General features: G+C 38.2%; 1 protein-coding gene across 26 annotated transcripts in view; it reads left to right on the top strand.

Moving 5' to 3' along the window:
* clasp2 (cytoplasmic linker associated protein 2) overlaps positions 1 to 20,521 on the top strand; it is a 242,744-nt gene that overhangs the window by 58,098 nt on the left and 164,125 nt on the right. For all 26 annotated transcript variants that reach the window (XM_051935860.1, XM_051935863.1, XM_051935866.1 and 23 more), the window contains exons 3-6: positions 46 to 149; positions 538 to 629; positions 1,174 to 1,249; positions 7,658 to 7,755. In XM_051935860.1, the coding sequence (XP_051791820.1) occupies positions 46 to 149; positions 538 to 629; positions 1,174 to 1,249; positions 7,658 to 7,755 (370 nt within the window). The remainder of the gene's footprint in view (positions 1 to 45; positions 150 to 537; positions 630 to 1,173; positions 1,250 to 7,657; positions 7,756 to 20,521) is intronic.

A 20,521-nucleotide genomic window follows, 5' to 3' on the forward strand; every position in this document is an offset into this window, starting at 1 on the left:
TAAGTTGTGTGTTTAAGCTGTCTTTCTTGTACCTTTTCCCTGCAGTTCTTCCTGCATTGATTGATAGGCTTGGAGATGCCAAAGACCAGGTTCGAGAGCAGTCACAGAATCTTATTCTTAAGCTGATGGATCAGACTGCACCTCCAGTGGTATGTGTTGTCCACTGCATTTCTTACTTGCAAAGTTTGACACCATGAATGACTGGACTGTCATGCCTCTGCCTTAGATCTACTATTTTGTCAAAAATGGAAATGTGATTGATTTTGCTTGACAGAAACATTTTAGTTGTGTTATCACCTCTTGACTTCCCCTTAAGAACTCTACAGATGCTTTCTCATTTTATGTAGTGCTATTGCTTAATTCTTTATTTAAACATTTAGGGCTGAAATAAGGAGACTTAACATCCAGATTCTTTCTTTCTGCAGCTGCCCTGTGGAGGAATTCTGTTGGCATCGCAATTGAAACTCAATATGCAGTGTTTCTTTTGATCATTTCTTTTCCTAAATTGCTTTTCTTTCTTTGTATTCTCAATTGCAGTATGTCTGGGAACGTTTAATCAATGGCTTTAAGCACAAAAATTACCGCTGTCGAGAAGGTGTATGTCTTTGTCTCATTGCTTCCTTGAACACGTAAGTTTTCAACTGGTTTTGAATTTTCTTAGTATTAGTAAATGTAAAAGCCTGCCAGACAATTTTTACTTTTGTAAATTTCCCTAGAACAGAAGAGGAGCATTTTGCCTTTGTAATTTCATTAGTGTTTAAAGATTTTGTCAAACTTTCTTAAGAGGAGTGTTTACTATCTTCTAATATGACAGGATGATGTTCTGGAATTAAGCACATTCAAGCTCATCTGAGATCTCTCTCTGGTTGAATATGCTATATGAACTTGATTGACTGAAGGTGTTCTCATATATAAATTATTGCAGGTTTATAGTATTGTATTGTATAGAATCTATCCAGCATGCTGGGATACTGAGAAACATACTGTAAATCTAATCAAAAAGTAAAATGCATTAGCTGTTTAACAAGGGGTTTGACTAATTACTTAAACATTGAGATTTATTAAACTTTTTTAGAAAGTGGAGACAGTACGACAGAATATATTTTTTAGGTTTGAACTTGAACCATTAGCATTTTGTATTTGCAACTTAAATTATTTGTGTTTTTGCTTTAGATATGGCTCACAGACTTTAACGCTAAGTAAGATTGTACCGTCTCTGTGCACTTTATCAGGAGACTCCAACGCTCAGGTAAGTGCTTATTGGTCATAAAGGTAGTGTCTTACTGCTTAACATTTTTGTACTTGTTGCTTGTAGTTTTATTAATTGTTTATGTGGAGCATTTACCTCTTGTTAAATGCCAAACTATTCTGTAGCATTCCATAGATACGCGAGTGTGCATGTATGCTCATCAAACAGGGGTTCCTTTTTGGATCTGGTGTTACTGAAAACTTAACTGTTTTTTCCTTTGTTTAAAATATTTTTTTTTCATTCTCGGTACATTAGCACTAATGGAGTGTAGAAAGTCAAGGAGAGGATATTACTGCAGATTAATTTATCAGAAGAGGTTCACATAAACTGCAAAGATAGAGTGATGCTTGAAGATAGTTGTAGACCAAAACACACACAATATTATTTTAATAGCAGTATCAATATTAAAAATGCAAACTTAACAGGGTATGTTTTAGAAAAGGCGGTCTTTAGTCCCCATAATATAAACTGGGACCATCTAGTAAATAGTGGGACAGGAGTTCATGTATGTAATTACTGTGTGTTTTTTTTTTTTTTTAATCTATTATGTCAAAACACCATCAAAGGAAGACTCATGTTGTGATTTAAGACACTGTTTAGAATGCAGACTTTCTTGAAATGTTAGACTCTACTGCACATAATGTAGTTATTTTAATAGTGCTTTTTAAAGCATTAGTTTCTCTCTGTCGTTCTTTTACTATTAAAAAAGTGAACGATTCTCTTTTAGCCATCTTTTACCATTTCTGCAATATTTTTTTTTCTCCAAATCCCTTTAAGCATTCCTGGAATTAATTTTTCTTCTTTTTAACAGTTACTCTTTTTCTGTCATAAACCCTACGGTGGGTGCTGGAATCATTAGTTTATATTTCTTATAGTGTTTTTTTTTTTTTTTTTTGGTCCTTATTTATCTGCAGTTAAATTTTCTTTATTTCTATATTGCTTTTAAATATTGGGATAAAGTTGTCTGCCATTACGGTATATATAAAACTTTAAACCTGCCTCATATCATCTTATCTATCTCCACACTTCTAAGCTTATACCAGTTTTTAATATTTTTACTATATTTACTATATCTTGGATTGCTTTGTTAGAAAAATGAAACTGTGAGTGAGCCATCTAATTGTTCCCACTCCTGTTTTAAGCAAAGTTCACTTGTTGTCTCCAGATGTATAATATGTATGTCTGGCTCAGCAAGATAACTTGGCACCTAACTCTTTAAATTTGAATTACAGAATTAGCAATATTCCTTTATGTGAGTCATTAGTACCAACATGGACAAGGATATCTGGATCCATTCACAGTCCAGTCAAGAGACCATCCACCATTTCTAGGGGATCTCTTTCCCGATCATCTGGAAGGCAACACACTGTTCAAGACTCTATATTAGTGATGAGCAAGCTCCACAGTGTTCGCTTCACCTTGAGTTCAGAGAAAACCCGAAAATGCTCGTGAATATTGCCGAACTTGGCAAAATAAATCGAAGTCAATGGGGAAGGACTAACTAAACTAGATTTGACTAGATTATATTGGTGCAATCATCTTTAAAGTGTCCCTTAGGCCTAAGGAAACATCTGCCAACTTTACTGGACCGATTATTGTGGTCAAAAAGATGACCTGAGCTATGTGGTAGCAGTGCCATCACTGTACCACTGTACCTTCGTGCGAGCAAAGACGAAAGAACGCAGTCAAAGATGCATAATTATATATTTTGTCAAAACAAAACGTAAATGTGGAAATCATAGCCAAAAGTCAGAAAAAATACGTAGATCTTTTAAAGGCAGAAAATTCAAAGTGGCATGTCATGATTGAAGCTGCTGGCTCGTTCTTTTATTTGAAGTCACACTGAAGGCTATCCAAAAGGTCTGTGCTGATGCTTTGCACTTTTTCTTGTAAATAGTAATAAATCTTTCATTATTATTATTATTTCATAGTCTCCTGTGTTTTGTATTGGGTGGTGGCGCTTTCAAAGTAGTTTTTTAATTCCACATGGCTAATTATGTATGCATAGGGCACATGTCTCATTTTCTTATACTGACGTGGAACTTGAAAATCAACCTGCACATTTGGTGACAAGCAGAGATAACTCGTATTTATGCTGTATATGTTTCATAAAAATATTTTTTTTTTCAATTCTGTAATGCAAGTGATCAGCATTATGTACCGGGGGTTAGGGGTTAGCGCTTCCATCCAGTGTTGGGTGTTATAGCTCTGGGGGATGTCGTGCTGGCCTGACAAAGCATTATAGGGCGCTGGGGAAAAAAAAGTCTCCTAAACTGGACAAATTATCAGTAAATAATTCGACAAACGAGTGTGAAAGCAGCAAAATTCACTGATCAACACCGCTCTCTATCGCTGGAACAAATCTGTCTCTTAATTCCCCTAATGACTGAATCCCCAACTGTCAATACCTCCCTCCTTCTATCACTACTTAGTACCTCAGACTTATCAGAGTCAGGCTGCACAAAGTCTTGATTCATGGAGGTACACTTCCATCTCTGGGGTTGATACTGCTGGATATTGTACACCTTGCACTTTATACTTATGTCCAACCATGTTTCACCCTTTTTTACCTCTCTGGTCCAAATTCTCTTCCTCCTCTATTTTAGGGGTGTACAATATCCCCCTAATGGACCCTGGGCAGCATCTGACAATTATCTTGTCTGCATTGTATTAAGTATTTCCTCTACCTCCTCCTCATCAAGGTCAACAACATTAAGTTCAAGATGCTGGATCAGCTGGCATCTCCTGCAGTTGTAGACGTCTTGAGAGTGGAGTTCGTTGAAGTCATACTCCAAAAAGTCCCAACATTATTCAGGACTTCCATTGTATTGGAATCATGTTTAAAAGGTGTTTTAGTGATTTAAATAAAATTAATAAAAGTTTAAAGGAAAGCACTTGTCTAAGCACTTGCATTGGCTGTTAATGCTACTCAAACTACTACTATTACATATCTTCTTCATGCTCCCACTCACACACTTTAAGCTGCCTACTGAATTTCTTTTTAGTTTTTATTGTACTTTCTGTTAATCCTGTCTGTTTCACTCTTAAGAATCTCCTTGAAGCTTCCTTTCTTTCTAACCTAACACACCTATGAATGCAATAATTGCTTAAATGCTTTAAATGTGTTCTTGTGTGCCCAGAGGGGGCTGGGCGGTCTCATGGTCTGGAACCCCTGCAGATTTTATTTTTTTCTCCAGCCGTCTGGAGTGTTTTTTTTTGTTTTTTTGTCCTCCCTGGTCATCGGACCTTACTCTTATTCTATGTTAATTAGTGTTGTCTTATTTTAATTCTTACTTTGTCTTTTTTCACTCTTTTTTTTCTTCATCATGTAAAACACTTTGAGCTACATTATATGTATGCAAATGCACTATATAAATAAATGTTGTTGTTCTTTACCCTGACTTCCTTCTAGATCTAATGCTTGTCAGCTCACACTTCCTGTACCTGCCTTATCTAGTGTTCTAGTACTTCCATTCTTTTTTGGGAAACTCTCCCTGTTAGGCACTATGTACAGCTTAAAAAACCAGTTAATTATTTTCTTGCTGGTGTACAGAGAGAGAGAGAGAGAGGGAGGTTAGGAGCATGCGCTGATAACAGCGCATTGCCGCACCCACCACATGACAAACCAAGATCCCAGATTGGGACCCGAGTGTAGCCATGCAACAGGTGACACCTCAGCACCACACAAGTTCAGATGGAATGGAACCAGTGTGAGGTTTTTTTTTTTTTTTTTTGCAGTGGCTGGAGTGCCAATTCTGTCACCAACCCCATGTTTTCCCTGCAGGATGGAGGGCCTACTTGCAGGTATACACTGGTGTACAGCTTATTTAATTAAATTGGGGGTCCACTGAAAAGCAGAAGCTGGCTTGATAATACCTGCACTTACAGTGGTTTACAGGACTGAACTTGAGAACCAGTTATTTAAGCCATTGTCTTACTCATTTGTGCACAAATTAACATGACACTGAAGTTGCTGCCTTTTTAGTATTTAGTGTCCTTTCCACTTTTGTCTGCACTACTTGTCACCTATTGTCAGTATTTGGATGCAATTAGGGGAGCAAAATGAACAGATGAAGGTGAATCAAAAAGAATTAAGAGAGAGTTGAACTTACAAAGGCTTGACAAAAAATTGCAAATTTCCGAATTTCTTTTTTATGCAAATATACTAGCACAGTTTTCAGGATATGAGATAAGAAAAAAATAGGATATCTAATTGAACAATGAGATCAGTCATTAGACATTAGAGTGACACATTCATTTTTAAAAGTAGTTGGAATGTAGCCACATGGTTTCCCAGGAGTGAACTTGAGCACCACTGCAGTAGATGTAACATTTACGGCACTACTTGCTTTCCATGTTGGATTGCTCACCTGTCCTAATGAAAATCAGAGAAAGTTTTTACTAAAACCTGTATCACATTAGACAACTTTTCCAGTTATTTTCAGTTGTAACCTTCATTTACAATCTTAGTGAGTTTAAGGCTGTTAGTGGTGTGCTCTCATGAAGGCCAGAAAACAAAGTGGCTATCATTTCTTTGTTCTAAATGCATTCTCTTAATTTACAGTGTAATATTTTGATGGAGTTATCATTTGTCTAAACAGAAATAGTTTATTTTTTTAAGCTGTGAAAAAACTTTATACCATCTAGACAGCATTCCACAAATATGAACATATAGCTGAGATGTTGAGCACAATCTTGGACCTTGGTTAACACTGACAGTAGCAACTCAGCATGATTTGTAATACAGTGTAATAGCAGAGCTATCAAAATCAAAGTAATCCTTAACTGCAATAGACTACTGACACATGTGATCAAATGTTGTTTGATATCTGTAGACCAGGGCTTCTCATGGCATACTACCTGTAGAAATTGAACATTTCGAAAAAACACCACAATTTGTTCAGTTTTACATTAAGTATTAAACACTGACTAGGCACAAGCACCTAAAAGTGATGTTTCTTAAACCCCTCCTCCCAAATACTGGGTTTTTAACAAGTGATTACTGATAGTTTCTAATTACTTGTTTTATGCAAAAACAGGAGTGTGGTTTTGATATGGAATAAAAAAATTGTAAGCCTAAAACTTTTTCAATTCAGATCCAAATAAGTTTTCAGAATTTATATACCACTTCAGGTCAATATAAAAGAGTAACATAACTCCCAAGTCAATGCTCAGACTGAGTCAGCTTCTTGGCTATATCCTTTAGGTTATCCCTGTTCCTGTATTTATTATTTTAAAAGAAAAGACGAAGGCTCTGAACGTTGACAGTTCTGTCAGAAACAAAACATTGCCATTGTTAATTAATATTAATAAATTCTAAAATGTTACACACGTTTATTTTATTAATAATTGTTAACATTTGTGTTTGTTCCTCATTATTTGTTCTTTTACATTATTCTGTCAATTTCACAAATGTTATAAAGAATGATGCTACATCAAAAACACTTACCAAAAACAAAAAATATTGGCGTTCTGAACCAGAGAGAGAGAGAGAGAGATGCGCATGCACACACACACACACACACACACACACACACACACCCACTGTAGAGGGTTAGGTTAGGGTTTGAAGAGTGGAACCCTCATGGGCAGGGATCAAACATAACTCTAGCTCACTGACTCCTGATTTAAAATTTTAATTTATTACCTGACACCCACCCGTATCACCACTATTCCTACATAGTATCAGAATGCTCTAAACATGTACATTAAAAGGCAAATAATGTTCTGATTTAAAATCTTACATAATAGGAACATGAAAATCTGTCTTTCAATAAAATTATTCAAAAACAAATTTTTAAACAATAGATTACATAAGTCCCATACTATAACTTAAAAGATCAGATTTAAAATTTGGAAAAATAAATAGTACATAAAGAGAGTATTAAAATATTTTGAATAAAACTAGGACTAGGTACTAAAATTATAATCCTAAACCAGGGGGAATTAAAGAAGGTATGCAATGGAGCACAAGGAACAAACTATTAACATTAGGGACCCATATCAAAAGTATAATTAAGTTTAGGGTTACAGTATAAATAAAGTCTTTAAGATAGGACTGGAAAAGAATGGACCTTAAGATTAGGGAAGGGAATAAAATAAGGTAAACAGAGGGGAGTTTTCAGTCTACAGAGAAACTGAGATGATAAAGTCTCTGTTGTTTCTGAGGCCTTGTGCATTATACTGTAGTCTTTGTATATGATGTATTATGCTGTATTTTCATGCGTCCAATTGGTGCAACACTTTTCTCCTGGCATTTTTTCTTACAAGGTCTTAAATTTATGCTTTATAGCTCAAAGTGCATAGAGTGAATATCATTTTGAAAGACTATAGTAATTCTGTTGTAAAATATCTGTTTTTGCCTGTTTGCCATCCAGAACTGAAAAAGTATTGTTTTCTCTTTCTCAGGTCAGAGACATTTCAGTAATGGCTATGGTGGAGATTTATCGTCATGTAGGAGAGAAAGTAAGAGCTGATTTAAACAAAAGAGGCTTTCCTCCTGCACGGTAAGTAGAGATGGAACTATTGAGTTTTGTCACCATTCATGTCAGAGCTTCATCATTTATTTTAGCTGTCATCTTTGGACTAAGCTGACCTGAGCATCATCCAATTTGGGATCATTTGCATTTTTCCAGCCTATTTGTGACCTTGCCAAGTATCAGTATTGCATAATTTAACCTGCTAAAATCTATTATGCATCTGAAGAAGGGAGATACTAATCCAAGTCATTTTTTTATCTATGTGGAGTTTGAACTTTCTCATCATGTCTATGTTGGTTTTCCTCTGATCACTTCAAGTTTCCTTCCATGTTTCTAAAGACATACTGGTTAGGTTAATTGGTGAGCCTAAACTGATTCTGTTTGACTGTGTGAATGTGCTTAATTCTACTGCAAGTTGTATTTGCTCTTTGTCCAGGACTGGTGTCTGCGCAAAGCCAAGTACGGTCAGTGTAGGTTCACTGCCCTATGATCCTGACTAACTCCAGGTCATGCAACAGGAAGAAAATTTTGAAAATGATAAAACCTACCTTTCAGAACATATTCCATAGTTACTGGACCCACTTTAAGTATGGAATACAGGCCTGATTAGTAAATGTCTTGCATAATTTAATTCAAAATGTGTATTGCTGTTCTCTAGCAGTTAATTTTTTTTGAAGAAGACTGCAGGAAGCTTGTTATACTCCTATGATAAGATAAAAACTGCAGTTGAAATGCCATTTATAAAGTGGCACATTGTTTCTTTCTGATCTGCTGTAAATGAACAGGGTCAGGACTGCCCTGCCAGGGATTTGTAATTTATGGTCTATAATAAACTGCTCAAAAAAAATTAAAGGAACACTTTGAAAACGCATCAGATTTCAATGGGGAAAAAATCATGCTGGATATCTATACTGATATGGACTGGGAAATGTGTTAGGAACGAAAGGATGCCACATCATTTGATGGAAATGAAAATTATCAACCTTTTAGAGGGTTGTATGGCCCCCACGTGCTTGTATGCATGCCTGACAACATCAAGCTATGCTTCTAATGAGACAATGGATAGTGTCCTGTGGGATATCCTCCCAGATCTGGACCAGGGCATCACTGACAGTCTGAGATGCAACCTGGAGGCGTCCCAGAGGTGTTCTATTGGATTTAGGTCATGCGAGCGTGGGGGCCAGTCAATTATATCAATTTCTTCATCCTCCAGGAACTGCCTGCATACTCTCGCCACATGAGGCCAGGCATTGTCGTGCACCAGGAGGAACCCAGGACCCACTGCCCCTGCATAGGGTCTGACAATGGGTCCAAATATTTCATCCCGATACCTAATGGCATTCAAGGTGCCGTTGTCTAGCCTGTAGAGGTCTGTGCGCCCCTCCATGGATATACCTCCCCAGACTGTCACTGGCTCACAACCAAACCAGTCATGCTGAGCAATGTTACAGGTAGCATAACGTTCTCCATGGCTTCTCCAGACCTTTTCTCGTCTGTAACGTGCGCAGGGTGAACCTGCCCTTATCTGTGAAAAGCACAGGCCGCTAGTAGTGGACCTGCCAATTCTGGCAAATGCCAATCGAGCTCCACGGTGCTGGGCAGTGAGCACAGAGCCCACTAGGGGACATCGGGCCCTCAGGCCACCCTCATTAAGTCTGTTTCTGATTGTTTGGTTAGAGACATTAACACCACTGGCCTGCTGGAGGTCATTTTGTAGGGCTCTGGCAGTGCTCATCCTGTTCCTCCTTGCCCAAAGGAGCAGACACAGGTCCTGCTGATGGGTTAAGAAGAAAGGATGAGGGAAAAATGTCAGTGACCTCCACCTGTTAAACCATTCTTGTTTTGAGGGTCGTCTCATTATTGACTCTCTAGTGCATCTGTTGTTAATTTCATTAACACAAAAGCAGCTGAAACTGATTTACAACCCCCTCTGCTGCTTAACTGACCAGATTAATATCCCAGATGTTTCGTTGACTTGATGCTATACTCTGATTAAAAAGTGTTCCTTTAATTTTTTTGAGCAGTTTCGTTATCTTTTGTAGTTTTTGGTGTACACTATCAAATTTGTAATACATAGCAAAAATTGACAAGGGGATTTTCTTTACAGATTTCAATGATTTTTGCTTGATCCTCATGATCTTTTTTTGTTTTTCTGAATATATTATTTAAAATCGAAAGAAATTTCTACTTAGCTGCCTTGTTAAAAAGTTCAGGTTTATGATAATCATACTGGTAGTCAAATCTCACCACTTGAGGTTGATGTGAAAAGTGAGTTTACCACAGATACTTGCATTAAATGCTTGTTAGTCTTGTTGTTTCTTCTATGGAATTGCAGTCTCTAGCATCTCTTGGAATAAACAACTCAAGACGATTTTACGTGGCCAACAAATTGGAACATATTGGCGAACTTGCCTTGAGGTTGTGCCTTGTGCTTTAGCTACTCCTTAATTGTTTTTTTCTTTAAGCACAGCATACTCTTTCTTCAGTTTGTTGAGTTCATGAAATTAACAGCTCTTTTTCCTTTTTTCCTTGGAAGTGTACAATTTACATGTCAGAGTGGTATAATTATCCTTCCTTACAATATATAGTAAAGGAAAGAGTAGTTTAGTCATTTGACTTGAACCTTTTTTGTTTTTGTTCCATAAAATCTAATTGTTAGGCAATGAAAAAACTGCTTTTTTCCAACATCCTGTGTTTCAAATGGGTTGAAGGGTTGTCTTTTTCTTACTTTAATAAAATCAAGGCTGGCTGCGGCAATTGCCAAATTATTGGTGGTAAATTTGGTTGTATTGGATCACAATCATTCTAAAATTAAAAGATGGACTTTCACACTAGCTAGTTCATAATGTAGCATTCTAAGTTTCCGAAATGATTTTCTGAATTATTCAGGGGTGTGGACAGTTGAAGACTGAAGTCAAAGGCAGTAATGTAGCACTCCCTGTTATGCAGTTTGCCAATGTGCAGTCACTGTTTAACCTTAAATACAAAACATTAGGATACAGGAGGAAATCCGGAGCCTTCAAATAAAAACACATGCAGACAAAAGGAGAACATGCATTGAGTTACTATTAGTTATTACTGCTAGCTTTCATAAAATGCACTATAAAATTAACACTTTGCTGAGCTAGTACCAAAGTTTGTCAAAATACAAATTATTACCCAGTTTGCTGTGTTAGTTTGAAAGATTTTGCTTCTGAGTATAACATTCAACATTCAGTTCATTTATTAATACCATATGGTTGAAATAAATAAAACACAGTTACATTCTAGAAAATAAATGCAGTGTTTTATGTATGATGTATATTAGTACTCTTATACCTCCAAAAAATGCTAATTTTTTTTCTGAAGCTCAATTGTACTATCTCGGAATGTCAATTAGCTTAATGGTAGAACACTTAGAAAGTATCCACTTCTAAGAGAGAAAAACAAAAAAGCTCAGTTGGCATTTGTCAAAGTGTATGTTGGTAGGCCACGGTTCTTCTGGGAGAAAGTTCTTTAGACGGATTAAACAAAATGAAATCTTTATGGTAAGTTTCACCAACTCTGTTTCCACAGAAAATAAAGCATTCAAATTAAAAAACACTATCCCTATCTTGAAACATTAAGGTGAGTGAAACAAGCAGCACAGAAAGCTTTGTAGGTCATGAGTTCCCCAGCACTACATAAAATGACCCGAAACATTCCTCAAAAAGCATGCAAGAATGGATAATTAGAAAACATTTTCCTGTGCTCTGAGTCATGATGTAAAACCCACTGAACATTTGTGGGAAGAGCTGACCCTTACTGTTGAAAGAAGGTAGCCATCAATCCTTGGAGAGCAAAAGTTGGCCAACCTACCAGTTGAGAGGTATAGAAATCACATTCAGAGACAGATACTTGGTTACAGTTGTTTACTTCAAAGGCTGTGTTACAAATATAAAGATAAGAGTGCTAATATTTTGTCCATTGCATTTTCATTTGCTTTATTATTTAAAACAATATGTTAGGTCATGAATCAAAAACAAATTTTCAGCTACATAAAATGTGAAATAAAGAGTGGTGATTAGGATACCAAATATATGTCTGTGTTATAATATATTAGGAGCCCCCAGAAAATGGCCTAGTCCTTCAAGAGTAAGATCGATTGAGGCACACCAATTTGCCAGCAGATGCATCAGCGATTAATCCTGTACTTCGAGAACAATGTTCCTCAAAGACAAATGAGTAGGATCTTTGGTGCTTCACCCAGTGCAGCACACAATATGATTAAAAGATTCAAGGATTCCCATCAAATCTTGTTGTGTAATTTGCTATACCTCAGATGTCACTGTCTTCAATCCATTATGCATCTGTATATCATGACATGGGCTTGAGAATACTTCAGTAATCCTTGGTCAGTCAATAATTTTCGCCACAGCATCCACAGATGCAAGTTAAGGTTTAACTGCTAAAACTAAAGCCTAACATCAACACGGTCCATAAGCGTTGCTGATTTCTCTTGGCTCAGTATCATATGAGATTGAAAGTAACACTGGAATTGTGTTTTGTGGTCTGACAAGTCAACATTTCCAATAGTGTTTTGGAAAAAATAGCCATCATATTCTCCGTTCAAGGAAAGAAAAGGACCATTGAAGCTGTTACCGGCATCCAGTCCAAAAGCAGCATGTTGTTGTATGGAGGTATGTCAGTACCCATGGCAAGGGTAATTACTACATATGGGGAGGCATTGTTAATGCTGAAAGATATATATACATTTTGAGCAATATATCCTGCCATCCATTGGATGGCATCTTTTCCAGGGATGTCGCTACATTTTCTAGCAATGCAATGACAAGCCATATACTGCCCAAATGATAAGTGCACGGCTGTGTAAGCAGAGAGTGTGGGTACTAATCTGGCCTGCCTGAAGTCCTGACTTGTCTCTAATTGAGAATGTGGGACACATTATGAAGTGCAAAATATTACAACAAAGCTACAATTGGGTTGTAAAAGACCTGCAAAATGGATGAATATGGAAAAATTCCACTAGCAAAAACTTAACCAACTTGTTTCTTCAGCGCACATAAAACCTACAGTTATTAAAGGAAGTTAGATTGTTACACTGTGGTAAACACTCTGTTGTCCTAACTTTTTGGAGAATTTCTACAGTCATCAGATTTGACATGACTTTATATTTTCAAAGATATATTTAAATTCACAAGATAAAATGTCAAATAGTATGTTGTAGCATTTTCAGTATAGTACAGGGTGAACAGAAAAATCACTCCTGTTTACTTTCTTGTATACAGTATCTCACAAAGTGAGTACACCCCTCACATTTTTGTAAATATTTTATTATATCATTTTATGGGACAACACTGAAGATATGACACTTTGATACAATGTAAAGTAGTCAGTGTACAGCTTGTATAACAGTGTAAATTTTCTGTCCTCTCAAAATTACTCAACACTCAATAAAAGTGAGTACACCCCTAAGTGAAAAATGTCCAAATTGTGCCCACAGTGTCAATATTTTGTGTGGCCACCATTATTTTTCAGCACTGCCTTAACTCTCTTGGGCATGGAGTTCACTAGAGCTTCACAGGTTGCCACTGGAATCCTCTTCCACTCCTCCATGACGACATCACGGAGCTGGTGGATGTTAGAGACCTTGCGCTCCTCCACCTTCCGTTTTGAGGATGCCCCACAGATGCTCAATAGGTTTTAGGTCTGGAGACATGCTTGGCCAGTCCAGCACCTTTACCCTCAGTTTGTTTAGCAAGGCATTGGTCGTCTTGGAGGTGTGTTTGGGGTCATTTTCATGGTGGAATACTGCCCTGCGGCCCAGTTTCCGAGGGGAGGGGATCATGCTCTGCTTCAGTATGTCACAGTAAATGTTGGCATTCATGGTTCCCTCAATGAACTGTAGCTCCCCAGTGCCGGCAGCACTCATGCAGCCCCAAACCATGACACTCCCACCACCATGCTTGACTGTAGGCAAGACACACTTGTCTTTGTACTCCTCATCTGGTTGCCGCCACACACGCTTGACACCATCTGAACCAAGTAAGTTTATCTTGGTCTCATCAGACCACAAGACATGGTTCCAGTAATCCATGTCCTTAGTCTGCTTGTTTTCAGCAAACTGTTTGCGGGCTTTCTTGTGCATCATCTTTAGAAGAGGCTTCCTTCTGGGATGACAGCCATGCAGACCAATTTGATGCAGTGTGCGGTGTATGGTCTGAGCACTGACAGGCTGACCCCCCACCCCTTCAACCTCTGCAGCAATGCTGGTGGCACTCGTACATCTATTTTCAAAAGACAACCTCTGGATATGATGCTGAGCACATTGTGCTCAACTTCTTTGGTCGATCATGGCGAGGTCTGTTCTAAGTGGAACCTGTCCGGTTAAACCGCTGTATGGTCTTGGCCACCGTGCTGCGGCTCAGTTTGAGGGTGTTGGCAATCTTCTTATAGCCTAGGCCAGGGGTAGGCAACGTCGGTCCTGGAGTGCCACAGTATGTGCAGGTTTTTGTTCCAACCCAGTTCCTTAACAAGAACTCAATTATTGCTGATGAAGCACATATTGCTTAAGTGACATTTTAATGCTTCATTTTAGTGGTCTCGCTTGTTAAGGTTCTCCAACCTTAATTGCTTATTTCAATCTTAAACTGCTGCATTCAGTGTTTTAATTGCTCCTTATTAGCAATAAGATGTAAAAGACAAAGCAGCCAGCAGTTCTCCAGCTAGCTTTTTTCCAATTACATCTGTGTGTGTTCATCATGCACGGTTTGATTTAATAAAACACTTAATAGAAAAATGTGACAGACTGAAAATGATCTGTTTTAGGCTTCAAATCATTTGGATGATATCCTTGGAAAGGAAAAAAATCTACGATATAAAAGCCTTACATTGCACAGACTAACAAGCCATAAAATTAAATAAGGTCTGAGATTGGCAATGATTGGTTTCTAATTAAGCAATTGGGTTGAATGAAAACCTGTAGCCACTGCGGCTCACCAGGACCGACATTGCCTACCCCTGTTTTACATCTTATTGCTAATAAGAAGCAATTAAAACACTGAATGCAGCAGTTTAAGATTGAAATAAGCAATTAAGGTTGGAGAACCTTAACAAGCGAGACCACTAAAATGAAGCATTAAAATGTCACTTAAGCAATATGTGCTTCATCAGCAATAATTGAGTTCTCGTTAAGGAACTGGGTTGGAACAAAAACCTGCACATACTGTGGCACTCCAGGACCGACGTTGCCTACCCCTGGCCTAGGCCATCTTTATGTAGAGCAACAATTCTTTTTTTCAGATCCTCAGAGAGTTCTTTGCCATGAGGTGCCATGTTGAACTTCCAGTGACCAGTAAGAGAGAGTGTGAGAGCGTTAACACCAAATTTAAAACACCTGCTCCCCATTCACACCTGAGACCATGTAACACTAACGAGTCACATGACACCGGGGAGGGAAAATGGCTAATTGGGCACAATTTGGACATTTTTCACTTAGGGGTGTACAGTAATCCCTCCTCCATCGCGGGGGTTGCGTTCCAGAGCCACCCGCGAAATAAGAAAATCCGCGAAGTAGAAACCATATGTTTATATGGTTATTTTTATATTGTCATGCTTGGGTCACAGATTTGCGCAGAAACACAGGAGGTTGTAGAGAGACAGGAACGTTATTCAAACACTGCAAACAAACATTTGTCTCTTTTTCAAAAGTTTAAACTGTGCTCCATGACAAGACAGAGATGACAGTTCTGTCTCACAATTAAAAGAATGCAAACATATCTTCCTCTTCAAAGGACTGCATGTCAGGAGCACAGAATGTCACATAGATAGAGAAAACAATCTCTAGCAAACAAATCAATAGGGCTGTTTGGCTTAAGTATGCGAAGCACTGGGGCACAAAGCTGTTGAAGGCGGCAGCTCACACCCCCTCCGTCAGGAGCAGGGGGGGGGGGAGAGAGACAGAGTTTGTTTTTCAGTCAAAAATCAATACGTGCCCTTCGAGCTTTTGTGCAGCATGTCGTTTCAGGAAGCAGCTGCACAAAAGATAGCAACATGAAGATAATCTTTCAGCATTTTTAGACGAGCGTCCGTATCATCTAGGTGTGCGAACAGCCCCCCTGCTCAATCCCCATACGTCAGGATCAGAGAAAGTCAGCGCAAGAGAAAGAGAAAAGTAAGCAATCTAGCTTCTCAGCCATCTGCCAATAGCGTCCCTTGTATGAAATCAACTGGGCAAACCAACTCAGGAAGCATGTACCAGAAATTAAAAGACCCATTGTCCGCAGAAATCCGCAAACCAGCAAAAAATCCGCGATATATATTTAAATATGCTTACATATAAAATCCGCGATGGAGTGAAGCCGCGAAAGGCGAAGCGCGATATAGCGAGGGATCACTGTATTCACTTTTTTGTTGCCAGCGATTTAGACATTAATAGCTGTGCGTTGAATTATTTTGAGGGTACGGCAAATTTACACTGTTACACAAGCTGTACACTGACTACTTTATATTGTATCAAAGTGTCATATCCTCAGCATTGTCCCATGAAAAGATATAATAAAATATTTACAAAAATGTGAGGGGTTTACTCACTTTTGTGAGATACTGTACATAGTATAGAGAAAGTATAGGAATTGTGAAAAAATTCGACCTTGAGAATTTGATGAATCTTGTAGAACTTCCTGAGTCTGAAAATACCATTTTTGAAATTGTCTGTCTGTGTGTAAACATGATAACTCGAAAATGCTTTGAAATCGGTCAATGAGATTTTGTACACCTGCTTTATATCAGAAATAAGGAATCCTATCAACTTTTGGGCCACTTCCGGTTGCAGGAAGTGATACTTTAACTGAATACTTTCGCAAATTTTTAAGTAAACTATGGCTATAATTACAGGTAGATGATTCAGATTTTGTATAGATATTTGTAATGATAAAAAGCAAACAGATATGCAATTTGAGAAAAGTTACTCAACCGGAAGTAGTATTTTATTTAAGCAACCATCTGAATTTTTTGTATCATGGAAATATAAATGTGTACATGATATTAAAAACTATATTTAATATAACGCATCATCAGTTTAACAATAACATGTAAACATTGAACATGCCATGTAAATGTAAAGTTGTAATGGGAGCAATAAGCTCCCCATTGTGTTCCTGGTAATACATTTAATTTTATGATTTTTTTTTTTTTTTTATTTCCGCCATCATTATCATAATTGTAGCTAAGTGCAGTTTTACCTGTAGCAATTTATTTCAACAAATATTATATAATGCTAACACTTTTTCTATGTTTTTAGGTGACTATAACTCTTTTTACTTTAGGTAATGCATATGTAATCATGAAAATTCCACCACCGTTTTCAACCTTCCTACGTGCGAAAATATAATTTTAATATAATGTTTAATTATAAATAGAGATAAATGATTGTGTATCGATATTTATCAATTAGTTATGAAGAGAAACAAACAGATATGACATTTGAGAAATATTGTGCAACTGGAAGTTGTCCTGATGACCATTTCCTGTACAGTGGAACCTCGGGTCATGACCGTAATTCGTTCCAAAACTCTGGTCACAACCCGATTTGGTCGTGACCCGAAGTAATTTCCCCCATAGGATTGTATGTAAATACAATTAATCCGTTCTGGACCATACGAGCTGAATGTAAATATATATATTTTTTAAAGATTTTTAAGCACAAAAATAGTTAACTATACCATAGAATGCACAGTGTAATAGTAAACTCAATGTTACTTCTTCTGTAATGATTACTTCTTCTGCTTGGGCTCTGTCGGTCGCTCTCTTGCCCTCTCTCTCTTGTGTTCTCGCGCTCTCTCTCTCTCTCGCGCGCTGCACAGGGAATGCACAGGAAGAGACTGAACATGTGCGTAAATCATTGGCGTGTACGAACCGGAAGGGAAACTGGCTTGTTCGTCACCTGAGTGTGTGGTCGTGAACAGATGCAAACGTTTGGCGAACTTTTTGGTTGTAACCCGATTTGTACATGGTCCGAGACATTCGTGACTCGAGGTTCCACTGTATCTCGGTATACGAGAAAGTTGAGGGGAGCACACTCCCGATTTTTGTATTTATTAGCAATTTCTGAATTGTTCAAGTTTTTAGGAGTTGATGTTTTTAGTCTAAAGAAAAATTTAGTCATGCGTATCTCTCTCTGGTTGTATCTTGCTTTTTTCCAGTTCTGTGCAGTTTTAAAGACTTCATACCGAACTTTCAGGAATGCTTAAACTCTCAGACTTATAGTTTTAAATTTGAGAGATGGTCTAGAGAAACAGGAAACTTACAGTGCATCCGGAAAGTATTCACAGTGTATCACTTTTTCCACATTTTGTTATGTTACAGCCTTATTCCAAAATGGATTAAATTCATTTTTTTTCCTCAGAATTCTACACACAACACCCCATAATGACAATGTGAAAAAAGTTTACTTGAGGTTTTTGCAAATGTATTAAAAATAAAAAAACTGAGAAATCACATGTACATAAGTATTCACAGCCTTTGCTCAATACTTTGTCAATGCACCTTTGGCAGCAATTACAGCCTCAAGTCTTTTTCAATATGATGCCACAAGCTTGGCACACCTATCCTTGGCCAGTTTCACCCATTCCTCTTTGCAGCACCTCTCAAGCTCCATCAGGTTGGATGGGAAGCATCAGTGCACAGCCATTTTAAGATCTCTCCAGAGATGTTCAATCGGATTCAAGTCTGGGCTCTGGCTGGGCCACTCAAGGACATTCACAGAGTTGTCCTGAAGCCACTCCTTTGATATCTTGGCTGTGTACTTAGGGTTGTTGTCCTGCTGAAAGATGAACCGTCGCCCCAGTCTGAGGTCAAGAGCGCTCTGGAGCAGGTTTTCATCCAGGATGTCTCTGTATTGCTGCAGTCATCTTTCCCTTTATCTTGACTAGTCTGTCAGTCCCTGCCACTGATAAACATCCCCACAGCATGATGCTGCCACCACCATGCTTCACTGTAGGAATGGTATTGGCCTAGTGATGAGCAGTGCCTGGTTTCCTCCAAACGTGATGCCTGGCATTCACACCAAAGAGTTCAATCTTTGTCTCTTTTCTTTCTCATGGTCTGAGAGTCCTTCAGGTGCCTTTTGGCAAACTCCAGGCGGGCTGCCATGTGCCTTTTACTAAGGAGTGGCTTCCGTCTGGCCACTCTACCATACAGGCCTGATTGGTAGATTGCTGCAGAGATGGTTGTCCTTCTGGAAGGTTCTCCTCTCTCCACAGAGGACGTCTGGAGCTCTGACAGAGTGACCACTGGGTTCTTGGTCACCTCCCTGACTAAGGCCCTTCTCCCCCGATCGCTCAGAGATGGCCGGCCAGCTCTAGGAAGAGTCCTGGTGGTTTCGAACTTCTTCCACTTATGGATGATGGAGGCCACTGTGCTCACTGGGACCTTCAAAGCAGCAGAAATTTTTCTGTAACCTTCCCCAGATTTGTGCCTCGAGACAATCCTGTCTCGGAGCTCTACAGACAATTCCTTTGACTTCATGCTTGGTTTGTGCTCTGACATGAACTGTCAACTGTGGCATCTTATATAGACAGGTGTGTGCCTTTCCAAATCATGTCCAATCAACTGAATTTACCACAGGTGGACTCCAATTAAGCTGCAGAAACATCTCAAGGATGATCAGGGGATACAGGATGCACCTGAGCTCAATTTTGAGTTTCACGTTAAAGGCTGTGAATACTTATGTACATGTGCTTTCTCAAGTTTTTTATTTTTAATAAATTTGCAAAAATCTCAAGTAAAGTTTTTTCACGTTGTCATTATGGGGTGTTGTGTGTAGAATTCTGAGGAAAAAAATGAATTTAATCCATTTTGGAATAAGGCTGTAACATAACAAAATGTGGAAAAGGTGATGCGCTGTGAATACTTTCCGGATGCACTGTAAGTACAATGGATGCATGTTTAAAAGTAACACAGTCTAATTTCTTAGTCGGGTCATCTTTTGAACAAGTCCCACAGTTCTATGGTAGCTGTCTTCCCATATCTCAGAACCGAAAGAGGAAAGTCTTGTCTAAAGACAAGTTGGCACAACAATAACAGCCAATCAATAATATAAAGTAGCAGATCTTAAAGGGTTTAATTCTTTGGAGTGGCTGGAGGCACAGAAATGTCTCTCTATATAATATTGTTGCAAGCCTTATCTTTAAAGAGTTGAAGTATTCTGATGGCTTTGGTCCCTTTTGAAGACAGAGACTGCTGGGCTAAATTGGCACAATCTGCTATAGCAGAAATAGTGTTAGTTGAACTGCTAGGTTGCTTTGCAAAGGAACATGTGTTGCACTTCTTGGCATGTCTGGCAAACATGGAAAAGCGATTACTCTTGCTCACACCCACCCCCAGCTACATCCAGACATTGAAAAAGCAGCTTTCATTTCAGCTAGGTGTGACAATATGTCCGTGTTAGTATGCTGTTAACCGGTACTGTCTTAATCTGACAAAATAGAAGTATTTTTATAACTTTAACATTCCTTTTGCTAAAAGTGAAGCAATATGATAAAATACTCTGTATGATCATCCTAAAAAAAGGATCACTTTCCAGTTAAAAATGAATGAGTCCTTTATTCATTGTTGTTGTTGTTGTCATTCATCATTATTTAAATTCATTACAGCCCAGTCCTTAATAAAGCAAATATAGTAAGCAGGTGCTGATGCTCAATAACATAATGCATAGATTGAACCAAAGTGACTAACTGAAAACAGAAACAACTACAAAGGGAGGATAAAACTGGTCAAGGGATAGACATAGTTAAGAGGTGAGATGTCGTTACAC

Source organism: Erpetoichthys calabaricus, chromosome 13 (assembly GCF_900747795.2).
Source record: "Erpetoichthys calabaricus chromosome 13, fErpCal1.3, whole genome shotgun sequence".
NCBI lineage: Eukaryota > Metazoa > Chordata > Cladistia > Polypteriformes > Polypteridae > Erpetoichthys > Erpetoichthys calabaricus.